Below are 22,500 nucleotides of genomic sequence, written 5' to 3'. Positions count from 1 at the left end.
TGCAGTAGTTTGCAGTAGTTTGCAGGTGTTTGCAATGGTTTGCAATGGTTTGCAGTGGTTTGCAGGTGTTTGCAGGTGTTTGCAGGTGTTTGCAGGTGTTTGCAGTAGTTTGCAGTGGTTTGCAGTAGTTTGCAGGTGTTTGCAGTAGTTTGCAGGTGTTTGCAATGGTTTGCAGTGGTTTGCAGTGGTTTGCAGTAGTTTGCAGGTGTTTGCAGGTGTTTGCAGTAGTTTGCAGTAGTTTGCAGTAGTTTGCAGGTGTTTGCAATGGTTTGCAGTGGTTTGCAGTAGTTTGCAGTGGTTTGCAGTAGTTTGCAGGTGTTTGCAGTAGTTTGCAGGTGTTTGCAATGGTTTGCAGTGGTTTGCAGGTGTTTGCAGGTGTTTGCAGGTGTTTGCAGTGGTTTGCAGTAGTTTGCAGGTGTTTGCAGGTGTTTGCAATGGTTTGCAGGTGTTTGCAGGTGTTTGCAGTAGTTTGCAGGTGTTTCCATTGACCAGTGTGAAGATCAGAAGCCGTCGTTCTGGGCACACCTGGTCCCGCCAGGTGTGCTTGTGTTTGCTGTCCAGAATGCTGGTTCTATTTTTCTCTTTGATGACTTGTAATCCGTCCAATCATAAGGCACCTGGTCACGTGACCCCGCACGTCACGTCCGCTGCCGCGTCCATGTGAACAAAGTGTTTCCACGACTCTGGAAAACCACCTGATGAGCGTCGGAACCTTCGAGCCGTGTTGGAGGGTTCTGCACCAGCAGGTTTTTACCGTGGCCATGTTCAGGTTTGGTGTGATGGAAACACAGCCGGTGACTTTGACCAGTGGAGACGCAGAGCTCTTGTTGAAGGAGTGAGATTAGGAGATGCTCCTCAGTGGCAGAGGAGCTGCCAGAGGAGCTTCAGACAGAAGAAGCAGACCTGGCGGCTGCGGCCGTCCTTCACCCTCACTGTGACTCCAGCTCACCTTGACGTCCTCCAGCTCCGCCATCCTCACCTCCACCTCCATCATCTCAGAGGTCATGGAGGTGTGGGCGCGCTCGCTCAGCGCTCGCAGCTCCTCCGCCTTGCTGCTCAGGCTCTCCGACTGCACCTGCAGCTGGTGTTTGAGCTGCTTCTCCTGCAGCTGGGCCTCCTCCAGAGCCGACTGCAGCCTCAGCAGCTGCAGGAGGAGACACACAACACAACGCAACGCAACGCAAGGTTTTCCTCCGTCGCTCGATGCCACAACACCTTCTCACACACACTCTTAGTCCAGGTGATGTCAAACTCTGGCCCGCGGGCCTGACGTGGCCGCGCTGCCGTGGTCAGACCTTGTCATTGAGCTCGGCCAGTGCGCTGCTGTGGCTCCTCTCCAGGCGGTGGCGCTGCTCCTGCAGCTGCTGCTGCTGCTGCCTCTTCACACAGTCGTGGTCCGACTGCAGCGACTCCAGCATCCGAGTCTTCAGCTCCACCTCCTTCTGCAGGGAGTACCTGTCCTGCTCCAGGGCCTGCACACACACACACACACACACACACACACACACACACACACACACACACACACACACACACACACACACACACACACACACACACACACACACACACACATTAAGGACCAGATTATAAAGCTTAAGGGGCTGCAAATGGCCCCCGGGCCAGAGTTTGCCCACTCCTGGGTCAGCACCAGTTGAAACCCATGCAGTGGTATATTTTATATTCTTATGGTCAAAGCCACGTGAAGGTCATCTCCATACTTCAAGGGCGTTGGTCATCTCCACTCGCTGTTCATCCAGGCGGCTCTGCAGCTCCACCTGCTGGTTGAGGAGGTCCAGGCCAGCTTGTGCGGCTTGGTGAAGCTGCTCCTCGCGCTCCTTCAGCTGGACTCTCAGCCGCTCCGTCTCCTCCTCTGGAGACATCTGCACAGGGACAGAAGACACGAGGTCCTCACAGCCGCTGCTCCTCCGCGCGAGGAGACACGCCGACACACACATTTCTCAGTCTAGCGGTTACACACGTCACGCCATCTAGCTGCGTATCACGTGGAGACTCCACTGCACCACTGCCTGCTTGTCACGCAGCACTCCAGTGACCTTTGAAGAGAACCGCTTCTCTTGGCTCGTCTCACTAAAAAGACTTGAGATGTTTTTGTTGCTTATATCATTAAAAATCAACGACTGATGTTCATGGTATCAAAAATATTAAATGTAAAAAAAAAACAAAAAAACATATATTAAAAAAAATCTTAAAAGACAAACATCATTCTTTAAGTCGCAGCCCACATCGACCACAGCGAATACTGCTTGGTACGGAAGCGCATTGCTGCCAGCCTAGAAAATAAAAGCACGGCTCAGTATCACAGTTATAACGAGATACTTTCACGTTTTTTTTACGTGATCATTTTCACGTTATAACGTGAACATTAGGATGCAGTGGAGGTGGTGGAACTTGTACCCCGTGGAGCCTTGCGTGCCCCTCCAGCTGATCAATGAGGAAACCACGCAACTTCGACACTGAGCCCTGTTTTTGTTTTGTTTTTTCCTAGGATGGCAGCAATGCGCTTCCGTAGAATCGACCTCACTCACTCCAACAAACAAACAAAACAAACAAACAAACAAACAAACATGGAATTTGTGTCGAATCTGCAGACGGCGGCGCAGCACAACTGCGGTTGTTGGGCACAGAAAGCAGTTCGATCGGAAACCAGTCGGGACCCAACACCGGTTCGGCTCCCACTCAACCAGGAGCTGCGGCTCTCTAGGTTCACTTCAAAGAGCCGGCTCCTGGAACCGGTCCGTTCGCGAACGAGCCATCACGAAGCAGCAAGCCGTTAATGAGTCGCGAGCTCAGCTAGCTTAGCAACCGTGAACGTTCGCCGTTCCTCTCAGCTCCTGTGTACTGAAGTCAAACTAAACGCTGCTTTGACGATAAGACATTCACACATAACACGGGTTTCTTTTTAAAGACCAGAGTTATGAATCATGCGTTGTTGTAGTTGTTGTAGTTGTTGTTGTTTTTACCTTAAGTCTCTGAACTGTCGTGTTGTCAAAGTGAACCGCCACACAGTTTGAATGATCAAGTATCGCGAGATGACGGAGTTCGAGATTTCAGGCAGCCGCACCGCTGCCTTCACGTACAGCAGGAAATGCCAGCTTCCTTTCCTTCACCCGAAATACCATTTCAAAAACAGAGACTCAAAATTTCAAATTAAAACTCAAAATTGAAACAAAAAAATCTCCTTCCTGTCATTTTTTTTTCTCCACACACACGTTTCCTCTGCAGCGGCAACGCCCCCCCCGCCCCCCCCCCCCCAACTGCGACCTAATGCGGCTGCGTGGTGTTCACGTTACCAGGGAAACGATGTGTTTACAAACATTGTGATCGCTGAATTGCAGTTCTGACGTTCCAGGTAAGGATTTTTTTCTTTTGATGGATGGGGGGTTGTTTTCAATCCTTTTTTAGATTACATAATTTTATAATCCAACAAACACACATTTTCTCACTTGTTGCGCTCGTGTCATAACATATAATTGTTGATATTATTTGATATTCACTATATATATTTTTTTTTATCCTTTTCCAGCTTATTGTAACTATTCCGAGTGGTTTAAAGAACATTCAAAACTTTATTGAAACATCGGATGAGTTGAACACAACTCAATCAAGTCACAAATGCGTATTTGCAGTAAATCAGGGAGGCCGAGCGTTGCATTCACTGACCAGAGAGCTACTGCGTCAAGATTTACAAAAGCATTCCCACAAATGGAGTGTTTTAATTAAACACGCCTCCTCATGAAGTCTCATCTTTTAAACAGCAGCCGGCAATCAATCAATCAATCAATCAATCAATCAATCAATCAATCAATCAATCAATCAATCAATCATTTTCTGAGAGTTGGTTCCTTGAAGTAGCAGCGGACTTTAATCTCAGAATTCTTCAAAAATAAATAAATAACTGCGCACCAGCCACCATTCAACATATTGGAGGTAGAAGTGGAGAAAGCAATTCTGTCTCCACGAGAACATTAGGATGGGCAAGTGTACTGAGATTTAGATAGGTAGGTAGGTAGGTAGATAGATTGATTGATAGATTGATTGATAGATTGATTGATAGATAGATAGATAGATGGGTAGGTAGGTAGATTGATTGATTGATTGATTGATTGATTGATAGCTTGATTGATAGATTGATTGATAGATAGATAGATGGGTAGGTAGGTAGATTGATTGATTGATTGATTGATTGATTGATTGATTGATCGGTAGGTAGGTAAATAGGTAGATAGATAGATAGATAGATAGATAGATGGATGTACTTTATTGATCCCAAATTGGGAAACCACACTGTTGCAGCACTAATAAACAGTAGAATAAAGTACACAGTAATGACAGTAGTTACAAGAACCTTCAAATAAATCCATGTACCGCCAAGCATGACAGCCACCAAATACAATTTTCTCTTTGAACCTTCTAGTCTCTAACGCCACCTGGTGACAGCATGTCTTCAAACCACGTGACACTGCCTGGCAACCTTCAGGCTGATGACGGCCCGGATGGCGGAGAACACTTCCAGAAGGACCAGCTCCCTCCGGAGGTCCAGTGCATCCTGGGAATCTTCGACGACTGCATCAGCAAGGCGGAGACGGCCGCCATACTGCCCCCCGTCCTCCTCTTGAACTCCCAGTCCCGCCTCGAGGACCCAGAGTTGAGCGGGTTGCTCGACGAGCAGCAGGTCCTGGAGCAGAAGCTGGAGATGTTTGAGTGGCACGCGCCAGAAGAGGGAGAGGGAGAAGAAGAGGGCGGTCACCAAGCTATGATCCGGCTGGAGGAGGAGATCAAGAACTCCTTCAGGGACCTGCTCAGGCTCCTCCGAGCTCTGCCCGAAACCGTCTCGGCCTGGAAGGTCGAGGAGGGGGAGGAGCTGGGCCTGAGCGAGAGGGCCCTCATCAGAGAGCTGAGCGTCTTCCAGAACCACATGGTGGAGAAGTGGCTGAGCAGGGAGCACGAGGAGCCCCAGCTGGCTCCCGCCAAGGAGGCCTCGTCCTCCGACCAGGACGAGGAGTACATGGCCCTCATGCAGTTTCTGGCTGCTGAGATCAAGGAGGTGGATTCAAAGGTGAGTGCTCACAGTACCCTGGTTCAGGTCCCTGCACACTGGCCAAGAATTTGCTTTTTGAAAAACCTCTTGAAGCGGCTGCAAACTTCCACACCGCCAGCAAATCTCCACGCAGCAAAAAAAAGTGTTTTTTTTTTTTTTTTTGCTCTAGCGTCGGATTTTGCAGAGGTGAAAAGGTCAACGGCTGGACCTCTGACCAATCAGAATGATGCTGGCTGGTCGATGACGTCACATCAAAACTGGCTGGGTTTCACCGGACGGTGGTGCTGAACTCACCACCTCCTCTGGCTGAACACTGGCTCAAGCCAAAGACTGCCATTCTTTTTCTTTTTTAATCCATCGCTCGAGGATGAGGTCCACTCCACTGTGCCTCCGTCGGACAGGAAGAATTTGCATTTTCCCGTTTTGTATCGGGGTCGCTTGGCCCATTGGCCGCTGCGTGAGGACCTGGAGAGTCGCCAGCCGTCCCTCCAAACACTGACTCGTCCCGTACTTGGCAATGAATTGGTGCGAAATGCTCTCTCTCTCTCTCTCTCTCTCTCTCTCTCTCCCTCTCTCGTTCCACCTCGACAGATTTCTGACAAGAATCACGAGATTGAGAATCTGCAGAGGTCACTGGAAGACAAGAAGGTCAAGGCCAACCTGCTGGCCAAGCAGCACCAGTCCATCCTGGAGACGTCGGACCTGACCATCCTGAAAATCCAGCAGAACGTCAACGAGGTGAGCGTCCAGCTGAAGAAGTTGATCCGCGAGAACCGCCAAGCGGAGAAGACGCTGCACGAGGTACGATGGACGGAACAGTTTGTTGTAAAAGCACGTTGCACTGCACCTGGCTGAGTTTGTCCTGTGACCCTCGCAGAAAAACAGTAAGATGGAGAGAGACACTGAAGCTTTGCTCCAAGACTTTGATGACGAAATCGAAGAAATCCAGGTAAAAGACTAACAGAATTCCAGTAGGGGGCGCTGTCAGGGCCAGCTAGGTCTCCTCTGCTGGCCTCAGCGCACTTAGAAAAGTACATTTTCCAGTAAATATGACAATAAAGTTATTCTCCATAGTCCTTGTTCTTTTCACGTCATACAACGTCCACTTGGTGGCGCTGCCTACGTTGTTGGAAATTACGGAAGCGTTTTTAACCAATCGTATTTCAGCCAGCTTGTGTTGTCGGGGTCCATGAAATCTGCCTGAGACGAGCAGAACCGTAAGTGAACCAACAGTTGCAATCAGATCTAGAGGTTAGCTGGTCTCGATGCTAAGAGCAGCTAGCTGCTTTACACTGAACTTGACACAGAGGCGTCCTGTGATTGGATAAGAACCTGAGAGCCTCTGAGACTGAAGTCAACCTGGAGGTCCAGCTGCCACCACGGCTTCAGAAGAAGAAGGTTTAGATGCTGAATCATCTGCAGGTGATGATGTCAATGACGTGGTGCACCGGAGCAGCAGCTGCTGTTCCATTGTTGAGTAACTTCACAGTTCAGTAGTTTGTTTCATCGACGTCTCGTCGGTCTCATACGAATCCGCGACAATGCTCAGTTCATTGGACCCGTTTGGACCAGAGTCGAACAAGAACCTTTCAAAGTGTTGTGTTCAAATGCCCGCCACTGGGTCTTCACCCTCTCACACCTTGTCTCCCCGATGCTGTGACCAGGCCAACCTGGAGCAGAACGAATACAAGTACGAACTGGAGTTGGAGGAGCTGCACAAGGTGGAGTCCAGGATCGCCGCCCTGGAGCCCGAGTACGACGGCGTGATGAAGAAGCGGCAGCTGGCCGAGGAGAGGAGGAAGGAGCTGGCGAGGCTGCTGAAGCTGAAGACCAGGGCGGCCCTCATCGCCCAGGCCTGGTGGAGGGGCTACTGCGTCCGCAAGGCCGCGGCTGGCAAGAGCAAGGGCAAGAAAGACAAGAAGCAGAAAGGCAAGAAGAAGTAGTGAGGCCACCACCCGGGCAGGCGGGGGCAAACTGCGGCCCGGGGGCCCACATGCGGCCCCCAAACCTGCAGGGGATTTTTGTATTGATTTGTAAGTAGGTCATAAAGTAGCCGTTTTTCACCCAGTGGAGCCGCGCGCCTCTCGTTCCACTCTGCTGCCTGCAGTACTGCGAACAATCCAGCAGGGGTCGCACTGGGCAACAGCGGTAAATGCACTGCACATACGCAGTATCGGTACAGCAAACCCTTCACAAGGCCTCGTCTACCATCACTACCGCGTCTCGGTCAGGTGTGGGCAAACTACGGCCCGAGTTGCCATCTGTGGCCCGTTTAGCTTTTCAATCCGGCCCGCTGATACTTGATGAAAGGGTTTTAATAGTCAGCCATAGAGTCGCTGTATTTCATCCATTTTCTCAGGAGGAGTCTCGACTTGTTTTTATAATCTAACAGTTGATCCTGTCGTCTTCACAAAGCGTGCATGTCACTACCCTCCAGTGTGTTGGGTTATTCAACTGTACAGTGAAATTGTGTCCACAGTGTCGTGATGTATGGTATGAACAGTCAGTCAGTCAGTCAGTCAGTCAGTCATCAAACAGCTGTGTTTCCTCCATGTTGGCAGTGTTCACAGAGTGGTTTCAATAAAGAGCCAAGCCAGAGCTTCGTCTTCCATTGACATTAAAGCAAGGTGTTTTCTCCATGGCATCCCAGGACACATGGTTTCCCCACCAAACCACTCCAACCATCTGCTGCTGCTCCGCTACCCCCCCGGTCACACAGTGGGCCCACCCAGCAGTCGCTAAACTCAGCCAGCTCAAGTGTCTCATGGCTCATTTAATCTGTTAAATTAAAATGACTAATTAATACAATTCATGATTGTCTATATATAATACAGCAGCAGCAGCAGCAGCAGCAGCAGGTCTGTTAGTTTCCAGGCTCAGCGGAAGGACGCACACACAGACGAGGTTTGCATCACTTGAGTTTAATTAAAACGTCTTGACTTGAAACCCCCACACTCATCACACGCAGCGAGTCCTCGCCCCAGTCGTCCTCGACGGTCCCACCAGGAGAGCAGCGCCTCCCTCTGGTCCATGGCGTCGCCACCTTCCCGCTCAACACAAACGTCCCGTGGCCGCTGCATGTCGTCGTCGTCCTCCCCCCACCAAGCCAGCGAGCAGCTCCAGGTCCCTCCGCTGTCGTCATGGCGACGGTGGTGAACCTCAGGCTGCAGCGATGGAGTCGTCGTCCAGCTGGCGACCCTGAGGCTGCGCCAAGCAGCACAAACACACACACACAACACAACACACTTTAAAAACACTCCAGAAATAACCTGGACCACCTCTCCCTCCCTCTCCTGATCCTGCCAGTGAACTACGGTGGCCTGGACACCTCCTCCAACTTCTTCTTCTTCTTTGTTGCTTTATTAGAAGACGCCAGCGTTCAGCCTAACTATCAAACTGTTGATCCTCGGCTGGACTGGATTGTCCACACCAGGCTTCCTTAGAAATGTGGTGGCGCAAGATGGCAGCTATACATACATATACATAGATATATTTATATGTAGAAATGTATTTCTGGACAGTTTACTTGGCTTCCACCTCTAGAGAAAGCATGAATCAGGCCAGGTTTCCCACACTGGACCCTGCAGTTGATTCCTGGTGCGAGACAGCACAGCACAGCAGCAGCAGCAGCAGCAGCAGCAGCAGCAGCAGCAGGCGTCCAGTGAGCCGTACCTTGACAAAGATGCGCTGCGGCAGGAAGCGTCTGAGTGTGTTGGTGTTGCTGGAGGGGCAGCGCGGCAGGCTGATGTTGAGCTGCGGTAGTGTTTGGTAGCCCGCCATCAGTGGGTAGTAGTTGTACAGCATCTGGTAGTCGCAGCCCGGGAGGATACGCAGGCGCACCTGTGGAACATCACACTCGCACAGCTGTGATTCACTTCAAACAGCACGACTGCACAACTTCTCATGGAGGCTGCTCCAGCCATCAACCAGGTGTGGACACGGAGGAGGAGGAGAGGGTGGAGGGGGAGGGGGAGAGGGTGGAGGGGGAGGAGGAGGGGGAGAGGAGAGGGAGGAGGAGGGGTAGAGGGTGGGGGAGGGGGAGGAGTGGAGGGGGAGGAGGAGAGGGAGGAGGGGGAGGGGGAGGAGGAGGATGAGGATGAGAGGGAGGAGGAGGAGGAGGAGGGGGTGGAGGAGGAGGAGGGGGGGGAGGAGGAGGAGGAGGGAGAGGGTGGAGGGGGAGGAGGAGGAGGAGCAGGTGGAGGAGGCGGTGGGGGAGAGGGTGGAGGGGGAGGAGGAGGAGCTTTCCGTGAAAGAAGGAGGAGCCAAACAACTCCAGACTGACAAAAGCAGTCAGTTGACCTTCTGAAGTGACTCTCTGTGCAGATGAAGTAATAGAAGCCACACCCTCAGCAGTACCTGTTTGAGTCCAGAGAACATGAAGGCATCAGACGGCTCCACGGCCATCTCCACCTCCTGGACCAGCGGCGTTCGGTTCTCGATGTGGTAGCGAACCGACAGAGACTCTCGCACTCGGCCAAAGGACGGCAACTCTGCAATCAATCAATCAATCAATCAATAGAAGCAGGATGTCACGAGGCTGTGTGTGTGTGTGTGTGTGTGTGTGTGTGTGTGTGTGTGTGTGCGTGTGAGAGACGGACCAGCGTGGATGTAGAGTGGGAGGGCCTCCAGGTTGACGTGGGGCAGCTGGACCACTGTCTGGACCAGGGGAGCCTCAGCGGTGCTGGAGGACCTCCTGGACACACAGAGGAAGCAGTGGTAGTGATGGTAGTTGACTGGTAGTTGACTGGTAGTTGACTGGTCAGCTCAGGAGAGGCCGACCTGTGGCCAGCGTGCACGTACCTCCTCCATGAGAGCAGGTAGTGTCCTGTCGCTACAGCGCTGCTGCTGTTACTGCTGCTGCTGCTGCTGCTGCTGCTGCTGCTGCTGCTGCTGCTGCTGCTGCTGCCCCCTGGTGGACAGCGGAGGCAGAAACACTCGCTGGCACACTCGCCCGTCTGCAGGACCACTGAGAAGAAACGAGAGCAACGCAGCGGCTCGGTTACAGGCGTGCAGTGAGGTCCTGCAGCCAAGCCCGGCAGGCGGTGGGCGGAGCAGCACCTCCCGTCAGCTGGGACGCCGTCGCAGCAGGCGCCTCGCTCAGCGCCGGCGCCAGCTGCAGGGCCGAGGTGGCCAGCAGCACGGGCCAGGGGGACGACGACAGCACCTCCGTCATCAGCAGGAAGGGGACGTCCAGCACCACCCGCTCCAGCGCCTCCAGCTGGACACGAGGAGACAGAGACCACAAAACCAACAGGTTCTGACCGGGGTTCTGACCGGGGTTCTGACCGGTGCTGGAGACCGAGAGTCAGACTCTATCAAGACTAGAGAGCATCGAGACTGAGGCAAGACCAAGACTGTCGATACCAGTACCACCAGTACCACCAGTATCTTGGTTCAGTCCAGCTTGCTTCTGGATTTTAAACACCGGAGCCCATTGATTTAGTGAATATTTGCAGAACTAACAGGACAGATTTGTTTGCTACCAACCTTGGTGGACATGAACCTGACAGACACCTCGAAGGGAACCACCGTCTCCACCGCTGCAGTCTCGTCCTGGAAGAAACGCAGCAGGACGCAGTGAAGTCAGCCCCAGGAGGAGCTCAGGGTTAGGCTTAGGCTTAGGCTTAGGGTTATGGTTAGGGTTAGGGTTAGCTAACCCGGGAAGCTTCCTCACCTTGTGACACTTGCAGACGACGAGGCGTCCCTCCACCGTGGTGTCGATGCTGTAGGCCACGTGGAAGAGGAGGAGCCGCGGCCCCGTGGACGCACAGCGCACAAACACTCGCTGTTTCAACTGCAAGCACAGAGAGCAGCAGACTGTCAGTCTGGACCAGCAGCAGCAGACTGGACCAGCAGACTGTCAGCCTGGACCAGCAGCAGCAGACTGGACCAGCAGCAACAGTCTGGACCAGCAGCAGACTGTCAGTCTGGACCAGCAGCAGCAGACTGGACCAGCAGCAACAGTCTGGACCAGCAGCAGACTGTCAGTCTGGACCAGCAGCAGACTGTCAGCCTGGACCAGCAGCAGCAGACTGGAGCAGCAGACTGTCAGTCTGGACCAGCAGCAGACTGTCAGCCTGGACCAGCAGCAGCAGACTGGACCAGCAGACTGTCAGCCTGGACCAGCAGCAACAGTCTGGACCAGCAGCAACAGTCTGGACCAGCAGCAGACTGTCAGTCTGGACCAGCAGCAGACTGTCAGCCTGGACCAGCAGCAGCAGACTGGACCAGCAGACTGTCAGTCTGGACCAGAAAAAGCTCCTCATCTCCCTGCATCTGTGGGAAGCTGTGACCGACCTTCCCGCCTGGCTGCAGCTCTCCCAGGGCAACGTCGGTGAGCAGAGGCGGCGCCGCGTCGTCACAAAGTCTGGAGCCGTCCAGGCTCACGTGAGTCGTTTGGCTTAGGTTGGCATCTTGGCCTGCAGGGGGCGAAAGAGGACGAGTGACTGATGCTGGACCACACAGCTCCAGAACAACAGCTTCATGATATTAATAATAAACAGCTGGGTGCTTCTGCTTCCCCTCAGTCATGTTCAGAGAAGCACACAGAAGACTTCCGTACCTGGCTTGAGGCCGGCGGTCAGCCTGACGTCCTTGGCCACGCCCTCCTCCTGCGATTGGACGATGACGCTGATGCAGTACATCTCGTTGCTGAGTGCCGGGGGTTCGTGCCGGAGCTCCACGGAGACCTTGGGGACTCTGGGGAGGATCCTGGAGGACCGGAGGGAAGACGTTTGCTTGTCATGTTTTTCTCTTTGACGACTCGTCAGAAACATTGCGTCTCCTCCTCCGTCCAATCACAACGCAGTATTTTCAACCGGTCGGTCAACTGGCCCGCTGACGTGTCAATGTGAACAAAGTGTTAGCGTGACGCTGATGTTCCTCTCTGTGGATGCGTGTGGGAAGCCACCTGGTGAGAGTCCCAACCTTTCAACCATACTGGAGGTTGGTGGAGGTGGAGGTGAAGGCAGGCAGTCACAGTGACCCTAACCAGTGTGTGTGTGTGTGTGTGTGTGTGAGTGTGTGTGTGTGAGTGTGAGAGAGAGAGAGAGAGAGGAATAGAGAGAGAGAGAGAGAGGGAGGGGGAGAGGAAGAGAGAGGGGGAGAGGAAGAGAGGGAGAGAGAGAGAGAGAGGGGGAGAGGAAGAGAGGGAGAGAGAGAGAGAGAGAGAGACAGAGAGAGAGAGAGAGAGAGAGAGGGGGAGAGGAAGAGAGAGAGAGACAGAGAGAGAGTGGGAGAGAGAGAGAGGGGGAGAGGAAGAGAGAGAGAGACAGAGAGAGAGTGGGAGAGAGAGAGAGGGGGAGAGGAAGAGAGGGAGAGAGAGAGAGAGAGAGACAGAGAGAGAGAGAGAGAGAGGGAGGGGGAGAGGAAGAGAGAGGGGGAGAGGAAGAGAGGGGGAGAGAGAGAGAGAGAGAGAGAGAGAGAGAGAGAGAGAGAGAGAGAGAGTGCAGTCTTACATGGTGCTCTGCTGGGCGCTCACAGTTCCCCAGTCGGCCTCTGGGGGCGCTGCTGCCGTGGCGCTGCGGGCGCAGCCCCGTGCCGACCTGCTGGCCTGCAGGGCTTCGTGGGCGGAGGCTGCGTCACCGCCGGCCCCCCTCCAGCTCAGGAAGACGCAGCGGCCGCCGCCGCCCGCCAGCATGGCCTCCACGCCCGTCACCTGTCAGCAAGCCACCAATCAACCACAGTCAGTCACAGGTGAAGGACGCACCCACACCACCAGTAGGGGGCGAGTACTTGGATGTCAGCACTCGCTGGTACTCGCTGGTACTCGCTGGTACTCGCTGGTACCAAACACTCCACGCTTCACAATGACCGCAATGTGAAATTTTCATTGGCACAGATTTTACGAGTACTCATCCCTGTATTGGTGCATCCCATCACTCTCTCTCCCTCCCTGTCTCTCTCCCTCCATCACTCTCCCTCCCTCCCTCCCTCCCTCCCTCAGCCTCACCTCGATCTTCCTGCCAGCGTCCTCTGTCTTTGCCACGAAGCTGAAGTTGTAGCACTGTGTTTGTGCAGGCGCCAGGCTCATGCTGTTGGCCTCCGTCGGCTCCGCCACGCACCACTGGTTGTATTCCTTTCAACACACACACACACACACACACACTGAGTGCTGGACAACACTGTTACACAGTACAGGAGTACTTTGATTCTGCTCCTAATGTCCAGCTTGTATTGAATACTCTGGCGTTGAAGAGCAGAAACAATGCAGCGCTGTTCTCTGCCGGTGCAGAGGACCTCAGAGTGTTGGTGTTGCCTTCCAGTTGTGTTGTTCTCAGGCCCAGCACCTCTGCCGACTGTCAGGGCCGCTGCCGCTCACCTGGTTGCTGAGGCTGACGGCCAGCTTGCCGATGGAGAGGGGATGAGGGCAGTCGGCTCGGAGGAACACCTGCAGCTGGATGGGCTGGTCCACGTGGAAGCTGGGAGACTGGAACTTGGCTTTACACTGGACTGCAGGCGGGAGCCGGTGAAAACACAGCGTGAATACACAGAAAGACACATCTTACCATATCACAAGGTGTTGGTTCCAATGGTGAAGTGTGAAATATGGGAGGGTTGTGAAGAAGAACCAGCGACATCACCGGGTTACATGTTAGATTGCAGTGTCTTGGCTTGCCAGTGAACTACGGTGGCCTGCGCACCCAAACCTGGACACCTTGTTTATCTGAAGACGCCAGCGTCCACCCTAATGATGACACGCACCATCAGCTGGGCTGGATTGTCCACACCAGGCTTCCGTAGAAATATGGCAGTGCAAGATGGCAGCTACTGGGAGCACTGGGACCCTGACTGGTCCATGGAGATTCTACTACAACGGCTCTCATCTATGTATGTATGTATATGTGTGTGTGTATATATATATATATATATATACACATATATATGTACACACAAATATATATATATATATATATATATATATATATATATATATATATTTCTATATACACATACACAACCAGATGCTCTTATTGTACTGTGAGTTTAATCTTTTAGGTATGTTGAGCTTTTACTAATATATAAACCCTACATGGAGCCATCACTCATGCATGCAGGCCTGGAGGTTTACGCACTGAATGGAATGTAGTCCTGCACTTCGATGGTCAACTCGCTGGATGCAGCCACTCTGTCGAGCCACAGCGACCGGGCTGCAGCGACCGACGCCGGGTCGCACTCGGGCTCAGCGTCCGGCACCTCGTTCTGGACGGACAGCAGCAGGACAAATTCAACGAGTGTGTCATAAAAAAAGAGGAGCCAATAAAGAGAACACTGCGTCAGTGCGCGCTGCCGTCAGTCATTACTCCTCATGCGGACGTCACTGTGAGACGCAGTGCTGCGTGCAGCCACTTGGCGGGGTTCTACTCTCACCTGGAGAACTTTCATCACATTCTTTTCAATCCTTGACTTTTGTTCCTCCTTCAAGGTCGAAGCTAAAAGACAAAGTCGGCCGTCACATTCTTGGTTCAGAATCCTGCAGTGCAGGAACAACTGAATTCTAATGAGACATGGAGTCCGACACTGCATTCACGTCAAGTGGGTCAGCACGGCTCACCTCGGCCCAGCAGCTCCATACAGTAGAGGACGTAGTCTTTGACACTGGCCATGAGGAAAGCACAGCGCAGTGCCGTGGTCAGTATGGCAGTGAGGAGGCCCCACCAGCGCTCTGTACGGTAGTCACACATCACGTAGTCCAGCAGCCTGAAGACCAAGCAAAAACACAAGGTGACTGACAGAAAGCGTCAGGCCTCTGGGTCAGGCGCCCTCTGGTTCTGGCGCCCTCTGGGTCAGGCTTCAACAGAAATCTGACATCAACTGTGAAGCAAGCACGAGGGCAGAAGAAGAGAGTTTTCCAGGACCTACTTGAGGGCTTTGCTGTAGTCTTTAGCATGGTAGTACTCTTCTCCCATCTGCACCACTGTGTCAGGGAGAAGAAGGTCAGAGGTCAGCAAGACCACGTGACGCCGTGACCTTGATGGACACCGTCTGGCAGCTCATTGCAAAAGCCAACTGCTACATTACAACAGTGTTGATGCGTCCATCACTCACTGAGGTGGCTCTTCATGCGAGGACACTTGTACTTCTTGAACTGGGCCACAGCGTTGCTGAGGAGAGCAATGATCAGCTCCTGCACAACAACAGCAATAACCAATCATCTCACTGACACTTTGTATACGTGTGTGTGTGTGTGTGTGTGTGTGTGTGTGTGTGTGTGTGTGTGTGTGTGTGTGTGCGCGTGTGTGCTTACGGAATGTGGTACTTCTCTCTCTTTAGTCTGCAAGGCCACAATCCCCATCTTCTCCTTCTCCGCATCTGGTGGATCAATACCTTCAGAAAGACCAGAGACACTCAACCAATGGAGAACCAACAGGTCGTTACAATGTTGCATCTATAAACTCTCAGCCAACATACTTTGATGTCCTTGTCTCCAAGGTCTCTGTCCATAGAAGTCCAGTCCTCCACTCTGGGTGTCCAGTGGTTCAGTGGAGGGATGACTGGTTCCAGTCTGAAAGAATCAACACCATCATCACCACCATCACCATCATCATCACCACTATCATCATCATCACCATCATCACCATCACCACCACCACTATCATCACCATCATCATCATCATCATCATCATCATCACCACCACTATCATCACCATCATCATCATCACCATCATCACCACCATCATCATCATCATCATCATCACCATCATCACCACCATCACCCTCATCATTATCATCACCATCATCATCATCATCATCATCATCATCACCATCATCACCACTATCATCATCATCACCATCATCACCATCATCATCATCATTATCACCACCATCACCCTCATCATTATCATCACCATCATCATCATCATCATCATCATCATCACCATCATCACCACTATCATCATCATCACCATCATCATCATCATCATCATCATCACCACCATCATCACCACCATCACCATCATCATCATCACTATCATCATCATCACCACCATCATCACCACCATCACCATCATCATCATCATCATCACTATCATCATCATCACCACCATCATCACCACCATCACCATCATCATCATCATCATCACTATCATCATCACTATCATCATCACCACCATCATCACCATCATCATCATCATTATCACCACCATCACCCTCATCACCACCACCACCACCACCATCACCTTCACATCAAGCACCAGGTGAGACTAATCATCAGTGTTGCTTTCTAACCGAGGTCTGGCAGACAAACCGTCAACTTTCACAAACGTTGAGCCAACATGAAAAGCATCAAACTGGAGGCTGTGGTCTCCATTGTATCCATCTGGTAGTTTGAGTGTTGGTCACCTGACAAAGGTGCTGCGCCTGCTGCTTCCTGTCCTGGCTGTAGCAGGCCGCCTGCTGGTAGTAGAAGCCGGGGTTCTGGGTCTGGATGGCTGTCAGGCCCAGCTTGATGGCCTCGTCGAACAGCTCGCCGAACGACTGGAACCTGTGAGGAGGAACACACCACCAGTGGAGCTGAAGTGCCGGTGGGAGTGAAGGGAAAAGGTGAAGGAAAGAGGGGCGGAAGCTGCAGCGTTGTGTTGTTGAGACACTCGGTGAGTTTTCCTTTGGAAAAGCGCAAAATCTGAACGGTGTGATGAAGAAAATATTGGCCATGCAAGAATCTCCATGTTTGGAGAACCTCTCAAATCTCACTGGGAGGGCAATCAGGGTCAGACATCACGTGATTACATTCTAGATTGCAGCGTCTACTGATGTCCCGTGCCTCTCCCGAGCTTGCCAGTGAACTACGGTGGCCTGGCAGCACAAACCTGGATACCTCACCCACCTTCTCCTTCTTCTTCTTCATTGGTTTATTCAAGGATGTCAGTGTTAACCCTGGATACCAGCTGTTCTGTCCAGGCAGCTGGATTGTCCACACCAGGCTTCCTTAGAAATATGCTGGTGCAAGATGGCAGCTAGCTGGGAGCACTGGGACCCTGACTGGTCCATGGAGGTTCTCATATATATAAATAAGAACCGTTCTCTAGGTAGGACAACCGGACTACTCTTACTGTACTGTGAACATACACTTTGATGAATGTATCCGCTGGCTGTGTTAACGTTTGACCAAGATCAAATCCTGAAGCGAGCTAAAGGTTCCACACTGGAGCTTAAGAGTGAGATGGTGTGAGAGAAGAGGCTACAGAGAGGGGGAAGAGGTGGAGGAGGAGGAGCCTGACGGTGTCTCACTGCTTTGACATCCAGGCGGCGTGCTCGAAGGCCAGCTCAGCGCTGCCGATCTTCTTCTTGCAGAGGTCGATGTGCTTCCTGAACTGGGCGATGGCGTCCAGCGGAGTGTTGTGCTGGAAACACAGGCGGCAGATCTGCAGAGAGCCCAGCGGAGACAGCAGAGCATCAACCCACGCTGCTGAGTCTAGTGCAGGCGTGGGCAAGCTATGGCCCGGGGGCCATGTGCGGCCCATCAGTCACCAGTCACCAGCCATCAGTCATTCAGGCAGGAGGTGAGTGAGAGACATGTGATCAGCTGCTCAGACTCCATCACAGCTGTGGATGATTGATCACACACAGGCAGATCAATCGGACTCATACCTTGTAGTTGATGAATCCAGCCATAGTTTTGATCTCCAACATGTTGGTCTCATGAGCTCGCAACTCATGAACAAGACTGTATGCAGTTCTGTAGTACCTGGAAGGGTGGTGGGGGGGGGGTAATACATAAAACTAGCATGAGAAACATTTTGTTTTCTTTCTGCTAACATCACAGACAGACAGACAGGCAGACAGACAGACAGGCAGCATCTTACACTCAGCACCTGCTGCTATAGAAACGTTGAGCTGTATTATTTCTTTAATTCATGAAAGAAGCAGAAAGCAGCTTGTGTGACTCACTTGAGGGCATTCTGGGTGTCCTGTTTGAGTTCACTGAAGAAGGCAATCTTGAACTGGTGTCTGACAAACAGCAGCTGGGAACACAGAGTCAATCAGAGTCAATCAGAGTGGAGGGGGGGGGGGTAACAGTAAGTACATCTCTAAAGACTCCAGTGGTGGTCCACTCTGCACACATCGACAGAGTGCAGTCGCTCTACCTGGTGTGTTGTCTTGTTGAGGAACTCCTTGTGCGACTTGACGCGGCGGATCTCAGTGTAGTAGTAGGTCTGAGCGTGCTCGTAGAAAGCATTCTCCAGCCTGGACCAGCAGCAGCAAGACAAGGAAGCAGAGTGAGACCCACAGGCACCTGCTCACTGCTGCAGCGGCTTCATAATGACCACACACACACACCATCGGGCTTCCGGGAAGCCAAAGAATACACACTTCTATTGAGTTACTGTTTAAATATTATATGGACCAATCAGATGCGTCTCGTGTGTAAACAATCAACAAAGGTCCAGATAAGAACCTGGCTTGGTGTCGATGCACAGTATTTCCTATTCAATGAGTGTCCAGTTTGCAGGAGCAGCAGGTGGAACTGTGCTGGCTTGTACCTGATGATGTAGCCCACCAAGTGGTCGGTGTGTGGGAGCACAAAGAGACTCTTTCCAGACAGATCACAGGCGTTGCACAGGGCCGCTGCTCTCTCTGAGGCCACCAGGTCCTCTCCTGGACACAGTCACATCACACACAGCATCTCAAGACCAGACACAGAACATCCAGCCAGCTGGAGGAGAGGCTGGAGCTCCAGGTCACCGGGCGTCCACTTCTCAAGCCATCACACTGTGGATTCCTTCTGAGTGAGGACTCACCTGGAGGTAAAGGTGTTTTCTTCTGGATGAGAACCACGGCCACCTTGGTGTTTCTACCCTGGAGACTGGTTCTAAACACACAGCAAGCACAGCGGAGCAGAGCTCTGAGCAGCTGTCTTCTGATCCCACAGAAACACCTTTCCAGAGTTAAAGAACAAAGAGGAAACGTAGACCCACCGAACAATTTCCACCTTAGTGGCACACTCGGACTGCTTCTCCTTCCACTGCGGGTCGTCCCAGTCCAGCTCGTAGAAGAGGACCACCAGGGCCGGCACCAGGTTGAGATGTTTGTTCATCCAGCCTGTTTTCAGGATGCCCTTTGGGATGTACCACTCATAGGAAGTGCGCTACCGGAGCAAAGCACAACAGACATCATGAGGGGATGCAGCCAGTGCTCGCTAGTTCCACTGCAGCGAGACCATACAGTTAGCAAGACGCTCATATGCATACGTACACAACTGGTATGGGTGTCGTGGTATCAGCACGCATGTTAAGAGTACGAGTAGAGTACTCAACCCCAGCATCGGTAGCGATACTTAGTACTGGTATCGCTACCGATACCCAATACTGGTATCGCTACCGATACTTAGTACTGGTATCGGTACCGATACTTAGTACTGGTATCGGTACCGATACCCAATACTGGTATCGCGACCGATACTAGAAATGTTTGAAAGTGATGCCAGGACTTCACAGCGGTGTTGCTCGGTGCAGACAGCAGGCCCCACGTCAGACGCTCACCTTGGTGCGACACTTGGGGTACTCGTGGTCTCCTGGCAGAACCTTGAAGGAGATGGGCACTCTGTCCGCCCGCCGGTTGGCACAGAAAGCGTCCCAGATGGCTCGATGCACGGCGTTGTACACCACATCCAGGCCGGTCAGAGCCACGAAGGCCATGGGCCGGCAGCAGAGCTCGGGAGGAAGCTCCCACTGGGAAGCGGCCATGGTGACTTCTGGACTGCGCAAACACCTGCAGGAGGACACGGCACCGTCGTGTTGGAAAGAAAAGGACTTCCACTCAGAATGCTGTGAGATTTTCAATCAACATCTCATGAAAGAGAAATTGTAAATTCTCTGGAAGGATTTTCCTCAGGTGAACCGGGCGTTTGAAAAACTGTGACTCTTGATGCTAGAAGTGACAGCCGGTGTGAAGCTCAGAGCAACGCTCAGCTGCAGCAGGACATGCCTGAGGGTGTTTGCAGTCAGCGTGAGGAAACAGAGGGCTTCACTGTGCACAGGCAGCGCGGGACACATTCAACCAAGCAAAGCGGTGGGGGGGGGTCACAATGTGGGGCAAGAAGACACCTGCCAATCAAAACCAGCTGAGCCACTCCACAGTACAATCCAGGCAAATACATTATAACGGCAGCCCATGATGTAAATGTCTGTTTTGATAGAAATAAAACTGTCTTTGCATTGCATTGCATTGCATTTTGATGGACTGGTGTCTTCCACTACTTCCTGTAGTCTTCAGTAGTAGCTTAGGATGCTAGCTGGGCTGCTCCCCATCTGTTTCCTTCTCAAAGCCTCTGGTGACACTGAGAACCACAGCAAAATGAAATTCCACCACTGCTGAGAAACCATGCCCTGAAAATGTAATGCAACCACTGTAATGCAAGAGCAGTTTTATTTCTAACATCATTCCATCCAATAAGATTGATATCGCCGCTCTTGCGTTCCAACTGCTTTGCCTCAGGTGAGCTGTGCAGTGAATCAGGTTGCTTCCACTGGCAGCTCCAGTGAACCCTGCTGAATGAGAGGGACTGGCTGACTGGGAAATGAGTTCCTGTGTCAACAGTTCTGAGCCACAATTTAAAGGTCCAGTTTGTAACATTAGAACATTTTGAAGAAGAAACAGCGACATCAAGTGGTGGCGAAGTGTCGCAAAAAAACAAAAAAAAACGACAGCCACTTCAGACACTTGAATCGGGACTCACTGATTCGGGACGTTGTCCACAACGAGCCGGTACCAGCAACCCAAACAACGACAATGTTCACCAGTTAGTTAGTTAGTTAGCTAGGTCCAACTACGGTGAAAGATCTGACCCCGGATCTGATCTGTGTGAAAGTGCCGTTATCCATTTAATAAGAAAAGAAAAATCTTCATCCATCGATCCATAGGTGATTTGCTTGAAAAAAAACGAGTCAGTCGAGGACGGCTGATTACATGGACACGATTCACTCCACATCTGGGTGTCTCATAAATGAAAACATCCATATTCCGTCATTCGCCGTTCCCACAATATGCAGATTGTTGTTGTTTTTGGTCTTATTTAGGTGCTTAGCAGAAGCCACACAGTGACGAATCACATTTAAGAAAAAAGAAAGGTCAACAACTCCAATGTGCATTTCTACCCTTGGGCATCAACGGATCATTGGCGATGAGGAACTTGCAGGTCACGAGACCTGCTGGGAGTTAGCACTAGCGCAGCTAACAGGCTAACGGTGACAGATCAGCTGTTCCGACGCTACAGGCACAAGCCAAAGCTCCCGTGTATAATTTAACACGAAAGCACATCAACAACAATTAAACGTAATCTAACGTACAGCTTCACAGCAGGCGGTGCGAAGATTGTAGTTGTGGGTAGCGACATAAATACGCCGAAAACATAAGTTTCACCGAAAGCGGAAATAGGGTTCCCATTTTTTTTTTTTTAAATTAGCCTCATCGTAAAAAAAAACCAAACCGATTGTCACTTCCTTAATAAATATGTTTGTGCGTAAAGAATGAGGAATGACATACCTTGATTACATAACTTAAGGTGAACGGGAGAAGGATTTACGTGTCGAGTCAGGTAGCCGTCAGTAGCTGTTGGCGCAGCAGGCCTGTCAATGGGAACTGCTACCAAGGTGAACACTTAGCTCTGCGGCTGGGCGAGGTTGCACAAGAAACCAGCAACTACACGTCAGTGCACATTAAATGCAGGTTTGCTGGCATTGCCCGGACCATGGCCTCCTTCTGGTCGCCATAGCACGGTCACCAGCGGTGTGTCAAAGCCAGCAGAAAGCACAGAACGGAGCTCATTTAGAAAACAGCGAGGCTAGCTCGGAGCTATTCGGCTACTGGTGACAGTATGGGGAAATTACTTCCGGTGCGACCTTTCAGTATAAAAGCGCCACCCCTTCTCTATTAGTGTTAACTCGTTTAATATTGTTCATTTAATGAACGAAATAGTAGCGTTGTAGTCAAGACCGAGACCAGGACATTATCAAGACTAGAGAGCAGCGAGATCGAAACCAGACCAAGACTTCAGATATCAAAGAAAAATAACAACAAACCCATTTTGCTGCTTGCCAACTATTTTGAACCACTTTCAAACAAACAAACAAACAACTTTGCTTCGTAGAATGAAAAAAATATAAATAAACTCACTAGAAATAAGGGGGCAGGGTGTAACCCTGGGTGTCAGCACCAGAGCCTAAAAAGGCAGCAGCTGGATTCTTTTCCGTTATTATTGTGTCATTGCAGTGGTGCCTGAGTCTCTACTGGTCTGGATCAAATATCCCCAGTCCGTCCAGTCCAAGACCGGGACCAGACCCTTATGGGGGTCTGGAGACCAATCTTGAGACCGAGTCCAAACTCCAGGACTGCAACACTATGAAATAGTGACAAAATCATTGCACAGTGATACGTAGATTTAGCGGGAGTAGCTAATGCTTAATGGTAAGATGAGGTTTATATTGTTTTAAATGAGCAAG

General features: G+C 51.5%; 3 protein-coding genes and 1 long non-coding RNA gene across 4 annotated transcripts in view; 2 read left to right on the top strand and 2 right to left on the bottom strand.

The window, feature by feature from the left end:
* The window catches only part of spdl1 (spindle apparatus coiled-coil protein 1), a 7,897-nt gene extending 4,781 nt beyond the window's left edge, over nt 1-3,116 (bottom strand). The window contains exons 1-4 of the mRNA XM_076050039.1: nt 2,985-3,116; nt 1,722-1,883; nt 1,296-1,472; nt 950-1,144 (exon numbers count right to left, since the gene is read on the bottom strand). Coding sequence (XP_075906154.1) covers nt 950-1,144; nt 1,296-1,472; nt 1,722-1,883 — 534 coding nt within the window. The 5' untranslated portion in view covers nt 2,985-3,116. The remainder of the gene's footprint in view (nt 1-949; nt 1,145-1,295; nt 1,473-1,721; nt 1,884-2,984) is intronic.
* Nucleotides 3,117-4,462: 1,346 nt separating this feature from the next.
* drc10 (dynein regulatory complex subunit 10) lies at nt 4,463-7,238 on the top strand. Its single transcript, XM_076050040.1, has 4 exons — nt 4,463-5,080; nt 5,654-5,863; nt 5,940-6,011; nt 6,727-7,238. Exons 1-4 carry the CDS (start codon nt 4,463-4,465, stop codon nt 7,003-7,005), a joined length of 1,179 nt encoding a protein of 392 aa, XP_075906155.1. The 3' UTR covers nt 7,006-7,238.
* Nucleotides 7,239-7,967: 729 nt separating this feature from the next.
* Nucleotides 7,968-21,886, bottom strand: trappc11 (trafficking protein particle complex subunit 11). The gene is made up of 30 exons (XM_076050025.1): nt 21,545-21,886; nt 19,543-19,771; nt 18,979-19,148; nt 18,802-18,872; nt 18,544-18,658; nt 18,148-18,247; nt 17,951-18,024; nt 17,651-17,747; nt 17,291-17,424; nt 16,403-16,544; nt 15,473-15,566; nt 15,309-15,388; nt 15,110-15,188; nt 14,924-14,978; nt 14,616-14,761; nt 14,432-14,493; nt 14,137-14,263; nt 13,383-13,513; nt 13,014-13,139; nt 12,520-12,719; nt 11,625-11,773; nt 11,360-11,481; nt 10,737-10,856; nt 10,550-10,615; nt 10,121-10,280; nt 9,863-10,028; nt 9,661-9,755; nt 9,419-9,552; nt 8,735-8,902; nt 7,968-8,266 (listed from the first exon to the last, which is right to left on the bottom strand). The coding sequence occupies exons 2-30, from the start codon at nt 19,744-19,746 to the stop codon at nt 8,222-8,224; spliced, it is 3,432 nt and encodes a 1,143-aa protein (XP_075906140.1). The 5' UTR covers nt 19,747-19,771; nt 21,545-21,886; the 3' UTR covers nt 7,968-8,221.
* LOC142904115 (uncharacterized) lies at nt 10,199-10,429 on the top strand. Its single transcript, XR_012929337.1, has 2 exons — nt 10,199-10,328; nt 10,399-10,429. It is a non-coding gene; the product is annotated as an uncharacterized LOC142904115 (long non-coding RNA).
* Nucleotides 21,887-22,500: the final 614 nt, after the last annotated feature.

This window comes from Nelusetta ayraudi, unplaced genomic scaffold, assembly GCF_046127955.1.
Source record: "Nelusetta ayraudi isolate G7.1 ecotype Tasmania unplaced genomic scaffold, CSIRO-AGI_Nayr_v1 ptg000121l, whole genome shotgun sequence".
In the NCBI taxonomy this organism is placed as follows: domain Eukaryota; kingdom Metazoa; phylum Chordata; class Actinopteri; order Tetraodontiformes; family Monacanthidae; genus Nelusetta; species Nelusetta ayraudi.
Note: the sequence above shows the minus strand (reverse complement) of the source record. Positions and strands in the feature narration are given on the sequence as shown.

Excerpts from the sequence above, each read along its gene's own strand:
- drc10 (XM_076050040.1), top strand. The coding sequence starts at position 4,463 with ATGTCTTCAAACCACGTGACACTGCCTGGCAACCTTCAGGCTGATGAC. Across the intron at positions 5,081-5,653 it reads TCAAGGAGGTGGATTCAAAG|ATTTCTGACAAGAATCACGA; the intron begins GTGAGTGCTCAC and ends CCACCTCGACAG. Across the intron at positions 6,012-6,726 it reads ACGAAATCGAAGAAATCCAG|GCCAACCTGGAGCAGAACGA; the intron begins GTAAAAGACTAA and ends TGCTGTGACCAG.
- trappc11 (XM_076050025.1), bottom strand. The coding sequence starts at position 19,746 with ATGGCCGCTTCCCAGTGGGAGCTTCCTCCCGAGCTCTGCTGCCGGCCC. Across the intron at positions 13,140-13,382 it reads CCGTCAGCCTCAGCAACCAG|GAATACAACCAGTGGTGCGT; the intron begins GTGAGCGGCAGC and ends GTGTGTTGAAAG. Across the intron at positions 10,857-11,359 it reads AGCTGCAGCCAGGCGGGAAG|TTGAAACAGCGAGTGTTTGT; the intron begins GTCGGTCACAGC and ends CTGTGCTTGCAG.